The 17,823-nt window shown below is 38.5% G+C and overlaps 2 protein-coding genes across 2 annotated transcripts; one reads left to right on the top strand and one right to left on the bottom strand.

Annotated features, from left to right (window-relative positions):
- Positions 1 to 1,956: 1,956 nt before the first annotated feature.
- Positions 1,957 to 8,481, bottom strand: LOC132259994 (thiamine transporter 2-like). The gene is made up of 7 exons (XM_059757875.1): positions 8,226 to 8,481; positions 7,458 to 7,545; positions 7,171 to 7,384; positions 5,907 to 6,152; positions 5,624 to 5,844; positions 4,601 to 4,890; positions 1,957 to 2,268 (listed from the first exon to the last, which is right to left on the bottom strand). Exons 1-7 carry the CDS (start codon positions 8,432 to 8,434, stop codon positions 2,010 to 2,012), a joined length of 1,527 nt encoding a protein of 508 aa, XP_059613858.1. The 5' UTR covers positions 8,435 to 8,481; the 3' UTR covers positions 1,957 to 2,009.
- On the top strand, positions 7,605 to 17,391 carry LOC132259993 (uncharacterized). The gene is made up of 2 exons (XM_059757874.1): positions 7,605 to 7,650; positions 16,989 to 17,391. The coding sequence occupies exon 2, from the start codon at positions 16,998 to 17,000 to the stop codon at positions 17,304 to 17,306; it is 309 nt and encodes a 102-aa protein (XP_059613857.1). The 5' UTR covers positions 7,605 to 7,650; positions 16,989 to 16,997; the 3' UTR covers positions 17,307 to 17,391.
- Positions 17,392 to 17,823: the final 432 nt, after the last annotated feature.

Raw genomic sequence — 17,823 nt, forward strand, 5'->3', positions numbered from 1 at the left:
TCTCCGAGCGGAATCCCTTCCATAGATTGACTTTCGTTATGACTCTTAAGGAGATGAGCTTTATTGAGAATTGGCATTCATGCACTCTGCATTTTCCATCAGACGGTAACTTGAGACCCAGATGTCAATGATATATAGTATCTTGGGATATTCCCTGCGATGGCGCAGCAACTCAAAATTCAATCATTTATATTGCATTAATATATTAACAGACACATGTTGTGCATAGAATGGTAAATTGCATAGAGAATTCAGTGTTGGAACAGCTGAAACAGGAGAAAAAAGGATATCAATTTTCTCGTAATGCATTTTGATCAATTAACTTAAATGAGCATGGCTTAAAAGGGGAATTTTCCCGTCTCTAATCTTATCATGAAATTGTCATGGGATTTTGTGCACATTAATTAAGATTTGAATTTAATACCCAAATGGAAATTCGCACAGCTCGCGACGTCACATTTTCAATTATTTTCAGAGAAACATCGCCAGAGCTTATAGTTAATTCTCCTAATAAATTTAAATATTTGTAGTGGCCACGAAATTAAAAGATGCTGCGCGATAGGAAGCTTAGTAATTATCATTTTGAGATACGATTTGGGATTGTATAACATCGGATTTTCCCTTCGGATTAATATAGTCTGGGTGTAATGTCAATATTAGGAGTGCGCAAGAGTTATGTTATGTTATCTCAAAGGAACTTACAACAATGGAAAATCTCTACACACAGTTTTCTATGTATGAAACGAGGAGTATCAAAACTTTAGGCATTCCTATTATAAAGGAATTTTGTGAAGTTATTTGAGAGGAAAAGTCCTCGTTTTTCATCAAAGATCTATCTAAAATAAAACCAATGAACTATTTTTAATATTACCTATACATGTTAGGCTTTCTATTGCTATGTATAATGCTTAACAAAAATGGTGAGCGCTGAATCCTTTTGCGTGTGGAAAAGTCATTCGCGACTTTATGATTATTATTCAATAACTTTTTCGATTAAGCTAAAAAACATCGAAATATTTGATTATATTCTCTACATATTGCCGACATAAGGCAGCAATATAATCTTTAAAAGCATGTTGGAGTTCAGATTTTATTTCCTCCTAATTTTAAGTGTTCGAATCCAATTTGTGGCATATTGTGTGACCGTTTTTACTATTTCAATTTAAAATGTAATTAAATATTAGGAAAATGTTAAAAATTCATTTTAAAATCTTATTAAAAAGATTCAATTTTTAATTATTTTGCTATACTTATTGCAAAAAAAATCATTTTTGATTATTTCTATTCAAGTTTTGATTAATTGAAAGCCAAAATCAGTGATCAAATGTTTGATTGAGACCGTTAACATTCCTCAAACATCTTCTTGTGACTTTCTCCTTGGAATTTTCTTGTCATTATGAATTCAATAAGATCAAGAATAAAATATATTGATGTATTCCCTAAAATTTGAAGGCAACAAATCAATTGCTTCATTATGATAATACTGCTTAGTGAAGGGGATCAGAATAAATCTCCATGTTTACACTACTTTACAGTTTACTTGTGCGGTCTTGCCGCAAGTGTGTGCATATTTGATAATGCCGATTTCCATCCAGCGCGTCGTCTTTTAATGGAGCTCGCTTGGGAGCTTGCGAGGAAGGTTGAAGAGAGTCTGGGTAAATCTGAAACAGTAGCGCTATGAAATGAGAATACAAGCATATACTGTGAATTCTGTATACCTAAATAATTTATTAACGGCTCATTTCACCCCAAAGTATTTTGTGTAAGTGATGAAGACTTCAAAAGAAATGAATCCATTAGAGATGAGAGTTTAAATACCACGCATGAAATCACGATAATACATCAAAAGATGGCAAAAGGACGGGAAAAGCTTAATGACTCACTCGTCCATCCTCACCTTTTTGCACAGCCACTCGATATGAATGACTAGACGAATTCAATGAGCCTTACATGTGGTTTTGAGCATTGTGGCACATTTTATTCCGAAAAATGGAATTACACTCTAAAATTCATTCAGCTGTTAGTTGAAATGTTTTACCACAGCATTTCCTATTTATAATCTTCACCAGTCCTGTTACTCCAAAAATAGCTGCTAAGCAGACAAAATACCATCCAAAGACTTGAAATTGTCCTCGAGGATCCAGAGCAAATCCCACGTCGGAAATAACAATGATAGTCATAATTGTTTGGAAGAGGAGAGCAAACATGGTGTTAATGCCAAATATTAGGGCAAAACTGTCCTCAACCAGATACTTTGCCACGGTGGCACTGTAAAGAGAGAGAGAGAGAGAGAATTGAAATGGGCATAAATAACTTCACTCGCAGCACGGGAAAGTGAAGAAATTGAAGATAACTTTGCTAATTATGGAAATGGATGAAAAATCGAGTTGAAGGAGTAATTAATTCAGAGGAATTTTCCAAAAGGTTGACTTGAGAGGGTGCTCGCGATGTAACTTCCCGCGGAAATCGATTGCAATTAGATTCCCATGAATGAGACTTCCCGTGTGTTAAGGAAATAAAATTCACATAAAGATGATAAGTGAGTCGTGATGGGAGATTTCGCGGCGCAAGTGCGCCTTGAGAGATGAGTTTATTTTGCTGCTTCTTTCATTTGCGCTTATTATCTATCTTCTCAAATCTCAAGATGATATTCCTCTATCAGCGCCACAATGTAATAAATGGAGTAAATAAATGAGCACATCGTGAAAATTAGGAAGACTTTGCAAGCATGTTTGATGAGAACTTTTTCCCGCGCGCGCCCCACACATATCTATATTTATACAGTGTTCTTTACCCACTCAATGCTCGCGATATGTTCTCGCGAGCGTCAACTTACGGTTGGAGTGTTCAAAAGTGCAAAACAAATAAATTCACCACACATAACTGAGAGGCGTCGGAGAATGGTTGGAAATTTAAAGCGATGCGCGATGCTCTTTATGGCTTTACTGCTCGTGCTACAAATAGCATGCCAAAGAATGGAGAAGCAGAGTGAAGCTCTAGCCCAAGAAAAGGGCCTTTTCTCGATTCAGCAAGATTTTTTCCGGCACATTCAGCATTCCCCCCTTAACATTCTCCACGTTCGCTGCGTGCTCGTGACACACATAATGCGAGAAGAAAGGGAGAATTTTGTGTCTCATTGACCCATCCAAGAATCTACAAGACGTTCAGATGCCGAACAATATACACATTTATTGAACGCCAACACGTGCGGGTTTTTCAGAAAATTCCTCCAACACTAGATTTAGCAATAAGGTAATTTTGTATCTACAACAATTCTTATGAGCCTTCCAACAATATCCAAATCAAAGAGTAACTTTAGACACAAAATAAACCTATATAATGTCTTGACCTAATTTAAAGGCAAAAAGAGAATATAGTTTCCAATAAATTTACAACAGTTCAACAATAAACACGATATCTAATCTTTCTTAATTGCCGTTTCTTGAGGTCAATTTAGAAAATTAATGGAGAATTCAGTGAAGAAAACTTCCATGAATACTAATATAAATTTCTTGGTTTTTGTATCAAATGGACCAGAGAAAACATTGTCTCAGTGGGAGGAAGAAGAAAAATTGCAGCCACCGAAACATTTTATCACAGTCTCTACTGTGTATTTCCACAATAAACAACAATATTTCTATGCCTTTTTACTTATATGTTTCCTCTTCTTCTTATACATTTTTGTATTGTTCCATATTTTTTTTCTGGGGGCTTTACAAACAATATGAATTTTTCACAAAGTATAAAAACGTTAACATGAATGAATGAGCAAAGCCATATTTTTGTATCTAATTTCTTCATTGCTGTTTTTTACGTCATAATTGAATATTTTACTATATATCTCGAGAATTGTTTTCCATAATATTGCTGAAGAAATAGGGAAAAATCTCATGTACTCCATAGTTTATTGTTATCCCTCAATTTTCCTAAAGCATACAAATGTCGTAAAATTTACTTCGCTATATATATCTTCCAGGATTGCCCGTTTTTCCCTTCATTCCATTAATGCCGTAAAAAGAAACATCCAAATTGACCATGGAATTCACTTCTTTTTCATATTAATAACGTTGCCTTAATTTCCCTGAAGCGCTTCAATAACGAGAATAACATTCATTGTAATTGAGCGCTTATAGATAAAGGTAAATATTTGTCGAAGCTTTATGATTATTATTATAATCTTAAATAGATAGAAAAGCTTTCATGGAAGATTTTCGGATCGTCGAAAACTATATCTGATTTGGGAGAGTAAATATTAGAGAATCTGGTTCGTCTTTGTTCTCTTTGCTATATGTTTGAAAAGTCCTTCACAGGCACGAAGAAAGAGGAGATGAATAAGGAAAAATCAAATAAAAGTACTGACTTCACTGTGACAATTGTGAAATATTATAATTTTCCAGTTCAGCTGGTATAAAGTCAAATTTTTCATTGACTTGCAAATGGATTGGCAATTCGGGTAAAACTTCTTCCAGACGTGAATTTAATTCTCTGACTTTCAATGCAGCACATTTCAGGGGAATCGTAAAAAATAAAGAGTATTGAAAGGCAATAATTCAAGGCACTTGCGGGAGAAATAAATTGAATGATTCGGGAAATTGCTTACCTTGCAATAGTGATCATGAAGTGATATAGAGTGCCGAAGAGAACGTACAGCACATAAGCCACAATGACGTGTTGCGTGAAGGCGGCGCCCAGGATCAGAGCTCCTTCCACGGCGGAGCAAATTGTGAGAATCCACAGATCCCACTTCTCAATGAGGCGGGCATTCAGGGAGCCCGCCAAAAGGGCACTGATCGCCCCGAGGAGGGTCAGCGCGGCCTCGACGGCGCCGTTCCAAAAAGTCTCTCGCCCGTCATCGATCTGCTGCCACAGGGGCTGAATGTACGTTTGAACCTGGAAAAACGATGGGAATCGCAAATGAAGTCAATTAACCACGAAATACACGCACAGAAGGGGACGCACGACCCACACCGCCGGGCCTTGTGGGGCTCCCGTGATATCCCCCACGAGGGTAGGTCGGAGAATTGGCTCGTTGGTCTTTAACAGCAATTTTATGTGCGTTCTGTGGCGTCCAGAGAAAGCCACAGAGCAATAAATGTCACACAATATGGGGTGAATAGCCATAATACAATAGTAAGTCATTAAATTGCAGGGAAATAAGAAGGTAAATATGCCACTCTGACCTCAACAACCTTGTCAAACACATTAAGTTTTGCGGTGAAATCAGACGCGTAATGATGAATTCATGCGGAGAATTTTAATTGCCAACCGCACATTCTAACGAGAGGTGCACAAAACGGTGGAAGATATTCCGGATTATAATCTTGCCATAACATTTAAGGTGTTTTATGTTCTGACACAGACTTGCATTGTAAATAATTAAATATGCTTTATGAAGCAACTGAACCTTATCAAATTTAATCAAGAAGGCAACATTTCGTTGTGTCAGAATTCATTCACCAGCCCTGCGATGTTCGCAGAGCTTTCTTACCAGACAACATTGCGATGCCATTGGGGAATTTGACTGTGTATTTCAAGTCCTGAACCTTCCGCATATCAAACAATACACACAGTCTATAGTATACATATGGCACACTTTCCCTTGAGAGAACATTTTGTGAATCACCTGAAGGAAGCCGCACATGGCAAGAGCCCACCAGAGGCTCCACTGGAAGACTGTTCGATTGCTATAGCCGGCGATGAAATGCTGCCAAAGAAGAGCAGTCGCTCGTTGGCATGAGAAATGAATTTTCTCCTCAACATCCTTAATGGGTGATGAATCAGCAGTGCAGACGTCTTCAGCTGCTCTGCCACTCGACCCATTCCCAGCACTTTCGGACTCTGCCTCTGCAAAGCACATCCAATTTAGCGCCGGGGAGAACTTTAAGGGGATTCAAATTCGTTTTTACTTGATTTCATCACATCGACATCTTCTTCAAAGCGTCTCCTCACGACGCTCTTTGATTGTTTGTCATCCTCTGGACTGAGATCAGCTGCGTGATTTGTGTAGGCGAGACTTTCTGGAGTGTCATCGTGCTTCTGCTCAGCACTCGAGTCCACTTGGACACCTTCAATGGGTGCCTTTCTGGCGTAGAAGTACATACTAACGCCGACACTGGGAAGGACAATTGATATGAAGAGAGACACTATTTGACCTGCAAGGAGAATAAATCTTCATTAACCGATATCGGCACACTCTAAACACGTAAAGAACACGCCCCAACACACCAACACCCCTTTGATATATTATTCACCCTGATAAAAGTCCACGAAGTAATCAATTATGTCCAATTAATTTTGCCAGAGAATTAATTTCTGAAGAAGACAGTAAAATGTTGCAGAGAGAGATAAACTTTCACGGTCTTGGAAAATGTTTTACACCCTGTTAAATTTTTATGTTAATCTCTTTTGATATTATTTACTCGCTGAAGAATATAAAAGAGATACTCATTCAAAACATAATTGTCTATAAATACACTACAAACGTTAACTTCAAAAATTCATGAGCAAAAGAATGTTTTACGACTTGTGCAAGTTGAAGTGAGAGCCCATAATTTAGAATGAGCTTCGCCACAAGTGACTTTAGCGTCAAGAAATATCAAAATTGACCATTAAAATGGTGATTCTGGAGAAAGAAACTTGAGAAAGAAAGTTAAAAATCACATATTTCAGTATAGTTTTTCCATCTTTCCGCATGCGAAAGCGAATAATTCCAAGAATTAAATGGATTTGCTTGATATTTACACACATGAACATATTGTTATTATTCCATAGCACTTCTATGGAAATCCATGACTAAATTCCACTTGTAATACGTTCCATAAGGCTTTAGAGAGGAATTCAAAAGTTTGCACGTATTTTCTGAGCTTAGGCATTTCATGGCGTTAGAAAATATTTGCCAAAAGCTTCTTATAGAAGATGTTATTCATTCGCTCTAAGAGTCGAGAGTTCAGTTGAGGAGATTTTCAATAGGCGATTATGTACATATGTGATTTACTCCTTTCCTCCTTAAAGCACGTACCATTTGCTCTTCCACGGAGGAGTGATAGAGAGATGGTGTGAGGGGAAATATATCATATTGATAGCTTTAATAAAACTTGCTGTGGCACATTCTTTTACGATAATTCGTTTTCCGTGATTACGAATTCATGCCCATGCAATATATATACTCACTGCCGAAGGAGATGTAGTTCAAGTCGCGGAAATCCATCAACTCGAACGAGACGAGAAGCTGAGCAGTTGTACCTGCGAGAAATCTTCCTGTAAGAATTGCTGAGCGAGTGTGTCCGGTAACCTGTTGATACCGGCGCCGCTCGACTTTGGCATAGATGTAGGTGTAATAGGCCACTTCGGCGGCCATAAAAAAGCCATAGAAGAATTGTGTCACCTTCCAATTTCAAACAATGAAGCATTTGTTACGTCTCTTTGAGGGATTATTTTTGTGGTTTGTTAACACTCACATAAAGCCACCGAAGTGTTATGGTCCAGAGAAGAATGGCCCAGAGGCAAATGCCAGAAATTGCTGACAGAACAATGATTGGTTTATACCTAGAATTGATTGTCACATCATTACTTAATCGAATTCCTTTCTCTCTCTCTCTCTTCCAGGTCACATTCCTGAAGTGATTCAGAAATGTTTTTCGCCGATGAAGGGTGAGTTTGAAAACATGATCACATATTTTATACACACAATTAGTGTGTTGTGTAAACAAATTTTACAGAACATCTTACGAAATTGTGAAGTTGTTCATGTTGTGCAAACACTTTTCACTAATATGTTTGTTAAAATCCATTTCTGCATTCAAGTTATCGATACTTACCGACACTTATCGACACGCCTTACATTCATTTTTCCCTTGTTAACACAATTTTAGGGGAATAATTGGGAAAATCGACAGCTAAATTAGTCCCTTGGCTGTCGATTTTCAATATTTTTTCCTAAATTTGTGTTGAAAAACGGAAATTTGCTCACAATTTGTATCGATAAGTGTCGATAACTTCAAATTGAGAATTAGCAAGACGGATAATAATTATTAAATAATTCATTAATTAAGTTAATTACACACACGTGAGAAAGAAATGATCGCATTAAGTTCTCTTATCTGTGAAGCCTTGATTGTAAGTTTCAAGAAGTCGCTTATCAAGTATATGATTGTTTGATGTGAATCTATAAGTGTTCTCTTCTTTGATCTTGACTCAGGGAAGAGACACTTTTATGGCACTCTTACCTCAGCATATCTGTAATAAGGAAGACAACCACCAAAAGTCCCAAGTAAAAGTATGTTCCCATCGGGTAGATTTCGCGATTGATGACTTCTGCTGAGATGTTTCGCCATGGTCCGGACATGAATTCAAAGACAAACGGCTCTGACGGACGGTATTCTCGGAAGAATCCGAAGGTGCAGAGCATCAAGGATACTTTCAGCCACTGATCCATTTTGCGTCCACTTTTCTCGCACTCCAGAGCACAAGTATTCCGGTCAAGTGGTCATCAGAGACTCACGCAGTCAGTGCATTTATCTAAATCATAGGCAAACCTCCATCGCAGGTGGATTACAATTGGCTTTTGAATTTTAATCTGATGGGGATTAGATGTCGATTTCCTCGTTGAGACACGGTGCAAAAAAGCGTCTGGCAACACGAGATACACGTAATCTCGAAGTGTTGTGGGTGGCGCGATGTCTTATCAGAGCCTATTGTATAATTTTGAATTTACTGTCCGCACTTTGTATTGAAATTTTATAGCGATCACTTTGCCGGAGAGAAGATGAATGTATTTTTCTTCAATTGGATATTAAACTTGTCACGCTAAATGCTCTCCTTCCACTGTTTGTCACTATTATGCAACACACTCGCTGAGCGAATGATGTCAGAGGAATTGGCTGAATTGCAGCTCCTCCTCAGTTGCGTATCCTCGGTTAATTGAACTGAACAGGGAACTGTGTGGATTGTTCTTTTCAAACTATACACGGACTTGTTCTCCGGCGCTCACATGGGAAACTATCTCAAATGGATTGTTTGCCCGTCAAGCTTTGCCAAGTGACTAATTACGTGGCGGTCCCGTGCTGAACACTGAAGCCGCAGAGCGTCTGAAACACAGGCAAAGCCATGTCGGTTCGTCACAAAGTGTACTGACGTTGTGCCAAATAATAGATAACCATGTGCCGGTGTGAACAAGCATGGGATGTCAGGAGTGTGACATCTCTTGAAGATGCAGGAATGCGAGGGGCTCGCTTGGGCGTCATAGAGTCACGTGTTGCTGACGCCACGGTCAAGATCAGCCACTTGGCCGGCACAGCCAAACACAAAGTGAGATTCAATTAAGAGACTGTTGAATGGAATTGATTGCCAGCATTTGGATCAAAATGCCACTTATTTTACAGATGGTTTTGTAGAGTTCACAGTCCATTTGAGTATCAATAACACAACATCCCAGCAATGATCTCTTCTGGGGATTCCTCAACTGTGGATAAACATGACTAACTGGAAAATTTAATTTGATTTACACAGAGTAAACATTCACGGGGTTTTTCCTGTAATATTTCCAATGAAAATTCACAATGTATGCCTGAGAAGTTGTCCAACCCACAATCCTGACCGCAAGTCATCTTCCTCAGAGACTCCTCTTTATCGCCGCATTCTATTTCATGTATATCTGGGGGATGTGCTCACAAAGTTGACCTTATACCCTCGTCCCATTTGCCACCTCATAAATGGAAATAAGGGATGGAAGCGGCAAAGGAGTGCGATAGGTAATCTGGAATAGTCACGAGCTCCTCCACGTATTGGACTCATGGGAAAACAATCCTTTTCGCCCCTCCAGCCGAAACTTCATCCACACTTTTCATCCCTCCTTTTAATGTTTTCCTTTTCTATCACACCCTGCTCAGTGTGTGTATCTATAAATTACCAATGTTTGAGTCATTGATTTTCCTTCTTTATTTATGTTTCTCGTGTTCCACTGATAAAGAGAAAAATACTTCACAGACACTTCCGCAATGGATTGGGGATTTTTTACCGAATTTCTTTCATGAACTACTGAATAAAAAAATCAGAATTTGAAGAAAAAGAACAAAAAAGTGATTATTTTCAATTGCGATTTGAAAAAATCAAAAAAAGAATATTTTCGGTAGAATATTTAAATAAATAAAATTATAATAAAATAATTAATTAAAATTTGTTTAAACTTCTGCTCTTTTGCAGCAAAATAACCATGAATTGAAAAAAAACCATCAAATATTTGAATATTCTTTGGCATATTTCAAGGAATGATTGAAATTTGTATGGGAAAATCAAAATAAAATGATTGAATTTCCCCTTGTGTTAAAAGGTCACTCTAAACCTTTTAAGTCTTGCTAGTGGAATTTCGCTCCTCTTAATTGTATAAGTTGCACGAATTGTGTTTTTCTCTCACACTCGACAATGATATAAATTCATATTATGAAAGCCTATTTCCGGCAATTTAACTTTTCTTTCAAAGCAATTTTCTCGGGCGATATTCTGTGGATAATGTTGTTTTTCCTCTGGAGTTGCGCCACCGAAGAAGTTTCACCCTCTTTGAGTGGCGCAAAAAAGTGGTTCAGAACTATTGAACTCGAGATTTATGCGCGATTACCAGTTTGCCAAGGGTATCGAGACAAAGAGTGGGTCGCACGAGGAAAGTGAATTACTCTCCGTGGCACGTGGAAATGATCAGAAGGGCAGGTGAATGATCCCATGGCGAATTGCAAAGAACTGGGACGATGGGATAATTTTTCTCCCGGTTAATTGTTATTGGAGGGAGGAGCTCTCGTCAATTGCTGTCCATTCTTGGTCAGTTGAACACTGTCGGTAATTGATGGTGATCCCATTTGGGTAGGAAATCGCTCTGAGCGACTCCATGCCGCCTCCCTCTATAATGAAAACGTCACAGAATATTTATATGGCACCAGAGAGACGGACTCTTGTGGAATCTTATACTGTGTATTTGAATTTTCCAGCCACCATGTCAGAGGGTGTAAAATGAAACTCTGCAAAGAGGAGTCACAGTGGTTGTGAGCAGTATTGATGACAGTGCAGATCATCATTAGCACTTTTCGCATGAGTGAAAAGCCAAACAATTTGAGCACGTAAAGGCTTTAGCATATTTTTCACTCACATATTAACCATCGAAGAAACAACACGTTTTGCCATCGCATTCCCGCCCCCAAATCTCACCACGAATCTCATCTTTCGCTGATGACACACATCTTTGAGCGTGTATATATCATCAATTTTCCACACACTCCCGCAACCACGTTTCCCATTCAATCAGATGAGGCCCAGACACTTCCCTTCCAGAATCCCTGTCGCCGTCAGTGACGACAGCGTGCAACATCTCAGCACATCCCCATCGGCCACGTTGGGAGGCAAAGAGAGCATCTGCAGAGTGGCGAGGCTCGGGGTGTGAAGGAAAAAATGTCCTGGTTGACATTATATGGCAGGTACAAGCTTAACTTTGCTCCTTCACGCCTACTCACGAGCCCCTTCTCCCGCAGGCGAATGAATACAAGATTGGATATTAAACGGTGAATGTGGGGAACAAAGCCGGGGTGAGATGCGAAGCAGAAGGCATAAGAAGACAAGGGAGAAGTTGTGAGGTGGGAAAAAAAAGGCAGAGAAAATGTTTTTACCACATTTTCCACCTGGCTGAAATCGACAATGTGTGCTCTTTTGGTGAAAAATACAACGGAAATGTTGACTATTTGCCAGAGAACAAAAAAAAATCCACACACACACACCCCTTAAAGAGATAAGGAAAAAAATCCCAGTGCGGCTCCAATTAGAGAGAAATCCTGTCGGGTGGTTTAAAAATTAAAACACAAGTCCTAATTAAACTGAGCTTTGCCCATTCATTCCGCCCCCAATTATACCTTTGCGTGCACAAAACCAGAGATTATATGCAATCTGCCGGAGCTTCGCTGTGTTATTGCAAAAAGGATTATTGAACTCCGGAGACTGGATGGGCGAATGGTGAATATTTGATGTAAAATACAATTGCAGACAAGCTCAAAGCAAAAAGTACTTCCCAATTTTACTGCATGACATTTGATTTTTCAATTCACTTTGAAGAAAATTGTGTTGGAATAACCGAATATATTTTGTGCGACTGAATGGAAAACTAGATATGTCAGGGGAAATTGAGAGGCTGATAAAATTTTCTATAAACACTTGGGATTTTATTTTACTTTCAAAGAGACTTATTTAATGCAAATTTTACAAAATTATTGTGTAAGGAAATACATAGAAAACATATAAAAAATAACTCACATTATAAAGAATTGCTCTTAATGTTTATAAGGGATGAAAATTATTCAATTTTACCTAAAGAAAAGGTTGTTCATTATTTTATTCACATAGGAAAAATTGAAGAAACTATATAATTGTAAAAGTCGTGAAATTCAAATCTGTGTTTCCACATTTTCCACATTATCTTAAATTCAAACCGCGTGCTTCAAGACTCTCTTGTGCAGAACTCTGGTGTCAAAAAGCGAAACCTTTTGTCAATGTGGAAAAGCAAGCATTTCCCGCAAATTTCTCTCATTTCTCTCTCGCTCTCGCTCTCAATGAGCTTCTCCTTAGAAAATATTCCGTTGAATTGTGTGCACAAGAAGCGCGAGCGCTTTTTGGGGGAAAAGCAAGAGAAATTTCCACAGAATGGAATGAAAAAGGGAATATTTGATTCATTCTCAATGGGGTAAAGGAAATGATGAAAAATAAAACGTCGAATTTTCTTTCATTTTACAATCAAATACACCACTCAAATATCCTCAACATATTTCCTTTTATTCTTTTTGCACTTGACATCATCTTTTACATTCCGCCTACGCCACCGTGACTCCTCTTTTCACCTGGAAGTTTATGAGGGTGATTTGGGGTTCCTAAATATATTCAATATGAGTATACTTGTCGGTTTATTTGTATCTTCGGGGACAGCGCATGAAATTGAACGTGAGGCCCAAGATATGATTTCGCCACTGCGATGTCGCAGGTGGGGAAAGGGTTGTGCTGAGCTGAGGGAGGCGGAGGATTCATCCAAATATCCATATCGCATTTGGCTTCATATTTTTCCGGAAGATCATTTGCGATTTTCCTATTTCCGTCCCTTGCAATACACAAATGCCCTGGCATGGAATTTTCTTCAGAGGCGCCATCCACGCGTGGGACTTCCTCTATTTTCTCCCCCAACTTCCGGGCCATTACAAGAGAATTTCAGAGGATTTGTACAGGCGAAGTTGTAGAAAGTTTCCTGGTGACTCGATAGAATTACAAAGTGTTGAGCATATTCCTCGCCATGTGGTCGTATTCTGCAAACTATAAATACCCCGGCATATTATTTGAAATAGTTTCCCGGTACAAATGTGTCTCCGAGGAAAGAATGTGTAATTGTAATATGCTTTTTATAGAAACATGTACACGTGAATAAATTACCTACTTAGAAGTGCTGTGCTATTTAGGATGAAACTATTTTAGGATCTACTTTTGCGCACACAAACAATTTATACAAAAGGGGATTCTAATCCTATTGTTTTCACCCACACTTTCTATAATTATCGCAATATATGTATTGTGTGCGATTGCAAAAAGGACAAAATATGTCTCCTTTGAATTGCTGTGAGCGATTTATTGCTTTGAAATGAAAAAAAAATCTATCAAAATGAACATCGATTTATCAGTTGTTGCCTGTGATATTGAATTTCACTGGAACACCATGAATTCTCACAGAAATATCAACTCTCTGCAGGATGATTAATACATCCTTGTGGAGGGTGAGTGATTCCGTTGCGAGGAAGACGAATGACGAGACTTCTAATGCATCAATTGTGCACAACAATGTCATTTTTGTGCAACACGAGAGCATCCTTTTCCTCCTCAATTTCCACCTCTTCAACTTTTATTTATGAGAGCGGAAAGTTTTTGAAAAATTCTCAACTTTCTTCTCCTTTCTTCGAGGACCTTTTCATCGAACGAAGTTTATATGCATTTCTGTATAACAAGTTGAAGTCTATTGAATGCAGTGCTCAAAGTAGTTCTTTTTTTTCACTTTGGTGCCCTATAAATGTATTAATTAAATGTAATTAAGTTTAACTAATTTTCCACCCCCTTTTTAGCGGAGAACTTTCTTCATTATCTATATTTTCCATAAATTAACTCACAAAAGGGTGAACATTGTTCGCTCGAGATATCACAAAGTAATTTGCGCTCCTCTTTTATGACTGCCAAAGAATGTTTACCTTAAATTTCTCCGTGGTTTACGAGTAAAAACTTAAAGACTTTCCACTCATTACAAATTAACCCCCATAACGTGCAAAGTACTTAGACGCGCGCGTAATTGAGAATTTTCCTCATGGTATGCGCTCCCTCTCTATCATTACTTGAGGAATTTCCCAAGGAGTCCCCACAAATACTCAATTTTCCGAGTAAAGACATTCACGAGCAGCGACACCTCATAACAGCTGCATACTCGAGGAAAAATTCATTGACAATTTGCCCTGACACCCTTAAACGATGTCCTCTCGCTCCTGCAGCATTCCTCCGCCATTGCGACCAACCCAGATCAACCCTTGTGGCGCATCGAGCAGAAAATCCACCCCAGCATGGGAAAGACTCGAGTAAACAACCGCTGGAAAGTGTATTTTTCACCAAAATGAAAATCAAGAAGCGCTAGATTTATTGCTCTGAAGATGAATCTTCCGACCATTTGTCTAATTTGACCATTTATCTGCGATTCAAGACAAGCGCTGATAACTGGAATTATGCGAGGCTGTAAAATTTCACAAAAGAACCGCGCGAGCAAATATTGAGCTGCCGAAAAGGTTAAAGATCATCAGCATGGTTATGAGAAATGTCAGTTGATATGCATAAACGTGGATACAAACAAGTTTACATTGATTTTTATGACATGAATGATTTTTCAATGCAAAGGTCGCGAGCAGAAATTGATATATTCGCAATTTAAATGTAAATCAAAAACTGGGAAGAATACATACATCGCCCTACAAATCGATTTATAAATTTACGTACATTTATGCATTTTTTAAGCTTCAAAATTTGCCTTCAAACAATAAAAATACCTTCGAATCGTCCATTAAAGTACAAATATTGCTCTCTAATAATAATTTTCAGAACTTTTCAGTTGATTTTATTGCCATTTATCAAAATTTTTGACTTAATTATGGAAAAGTTATAAGATAAATTGAAAATATATCTGTCCAAAGTTGATTTTTAATAATCTTCGGGAACATTTTACCCAAAAAAGTTCCAAAAATCTCATTTTCATTAGACTTATTAAACTTTCTCTCAGTTTTCAATTGAAAAAATTAAAATAAAAGACAATTTTCAAATTCATTTACAGTCTAAGAATATTTTAGGAAAAATTTATGTTTATCAAAAAAAAAGCGTTTGGAACAATTTTCTTAAAGAAATTTCGATGAAAAATAATAGCCCTCAATTTACCCGTCTTATATATTCTCAGCATAGAAATAAGAGATTGCTTTATTAAGAAATAGAACTTACTTCGTTCATATAATATTCCATTGAATTAGACGTTCAACCTACGCGCGCATTTGTAAAGCAATAAATTGTTGGAAATACTTTCGAGCATTGCGGTTTAGCATTACTGCCTTCTCCCACTGCATCAAATTTGCTAAATATAGCGTTGAAGGCGAGAGAAATTCCTGACATTTGAAAATTAAATGATGCATTAATCAATATGACAATTTCTGCATTGGAAACACTTGTTGATCCTGCGACAGCGGTTCAAGTACACAAGCATGCTTAGATTCGGGACGCTTGGCGAGGGGGTGGCGTGAGGGGGAGGAGGTGAGAGATCGCAGTAAAATAGGCGCCAACAATTAACTCGGAGTGCACATCAATTTAGCGTGTCACATTTGGCATATTTGCCGCATTGAGTCAATCCAACAGTTTCGTGCAAGTGTGCAATCCCCACTAAATTGACCTTACAAACGTACATTTCGATAAATTACACGGTTGTGGCAGAAATACTAGCAATTCTTTCACGAATTGATTGGATCAAGTAAGAACTTGACTCTTGATTTTAACCCTTTTTGCCATTTACAATCAATATTTGCGTGGATTCGGTGATATTGAAATCTAATATGACTTATTTCTCCTTGGAGACTCTTTGTGGGGGCGAAGAAATGGCGCAAGAAGGAAAAACTTTCCTCTCTGTTTTCCTCAGGTTTCTCGATGAATTTTTACAACATTGTGTGTGTGCAAAGGGAAAGAGAATATGAAGAAATTTATGGCACAGAAAAGGGAGCACATCTCCTCACTGAAATGGCAGAGATGTGAAGAAAATTTCCAGAAGAGATAACATTTTTCCCATTCACAAACTTAATGTTATTTTTCTCTCAGTTTCGGTGAATAATTTTCCACTAAACATAGGGCGTTATATTGAGTATTTTGAGGCTTTGTCAGGAGAAGGAGAAAAAAAGGCAGTTTTAGAAGAGCGGATAAAAGTTTTGAGGAAAGTTTATCTGCGACGATAGCTTTTGCGTCGTACATAATTCCGATTTCAAGAATATGACACACGCTGCAAGGTATTTCATTTCTGAGGAAATTGACAGCGCAAGGAGACTTCCAAAGAGGACGTTATTCTGCCCTGTGATTTGGGATTAGATGGATTTGCATTACGTTGAAATTTTGTCGACTAAACATCCTTGGGAGAACTTTTCCCACCTCTGGCTCAAATGTTGGTCTTTGAGGGATCTAAAATGTCAAAGAAAGTCCCTTCTAATTTCACTGTGCTCCTGCTTGAACTTTCACCAATTCACTCAGCAAAAGCGCTGGAAGGTGCGATGAAAGTCAGCCGACAAAGCGGAGAAAGACAAATATCCCAATCAATATTGCGTATATCAAGAAATTCTCATCTCTCTGAGTCTTATTATTTTATTGGCCTCCCCACGAAAGTGTTGACAATGACAAAAAAATTGTTTATCTCAATTTTTCAGCATCCCTTGATGGTGGGCCGCGTCTCCGGAATGTCTGAGCCGAGTCGGAATTTGTTGACGGTAGGCAATTTGGAGAGTGGCGTCGGAGGTATAGAAGGATGTGCCATTAGTGACATCTTCGAGAACAGCGGCGAGGAGTACTCGCTGTCCCCGCCGTCCCTCATCCTCCAGCCCGATCCGCCAGAGAGCCTGCCTCTGCCGAAGAAGAAGAACGCAAAGGTTGAGTTCGTGCAGCTGGACTCAACCGACAAGCCAATCCACTTTGCCGATCGCGACGACGTGATCCATGCCAAGATCTTCGACGAGATCAGAAAGTGAGTACCACATTGCTGTGCGAGCTGAGCTTATCAAACGGACGCAATTATCACTTGGTCATCGCATTTGCCGCTTCAGACACACAAATGCCCCAATCCAAATAGCGCACATAGAAGACATTCTGCTTAGGTGATGTGTATTAAATTTTTCCACTGAGTCAGCGAAACGTCGCCAGCCTTTTCACCCCATGGAAAAGTGGCTCTTCTCTAGATGGAGTGTTGTTTTGTCTTTTCACTCTCTCTCTCGCCCAGCAGCTCAAGTAAACAGAAATTACATGGCTGTTCCACCAAATTCCCTCCAATGATGCCTTCTTATCGATGCATTTGACACGACTCGAAAACATCTCCAACTCCGTGGCTCATTGATGATCACTCACGCTATTGAGTTTATGTGCAAGTAGATGCGAAAACACACTGACAAGTGCAATTGGGACTCAATTTATCTAATTTTAGCTCATGTCGGCATATCAGGAGCTATAAATATTTAATTTTCTGTGCCACAAATCAGCTGTGAGAGCAGA

The sequence above is a fragment of the Phlebotomus argentipes genome, unplaced genomic scaffold, assembly GCF_947086385.1.
Source record: "Phlebotomus argentipes unplaced genomic scaffold, Phlebotomus argentipes genome assembly scaffold_18, whole genome shotgun sequence".
Lineage (NCBI taxonomy): Eukaryota > Metazoa > Arthropoda > Insecta > Diptera > Psychodidae > Phlebotomus > Phlebotomus argentipes.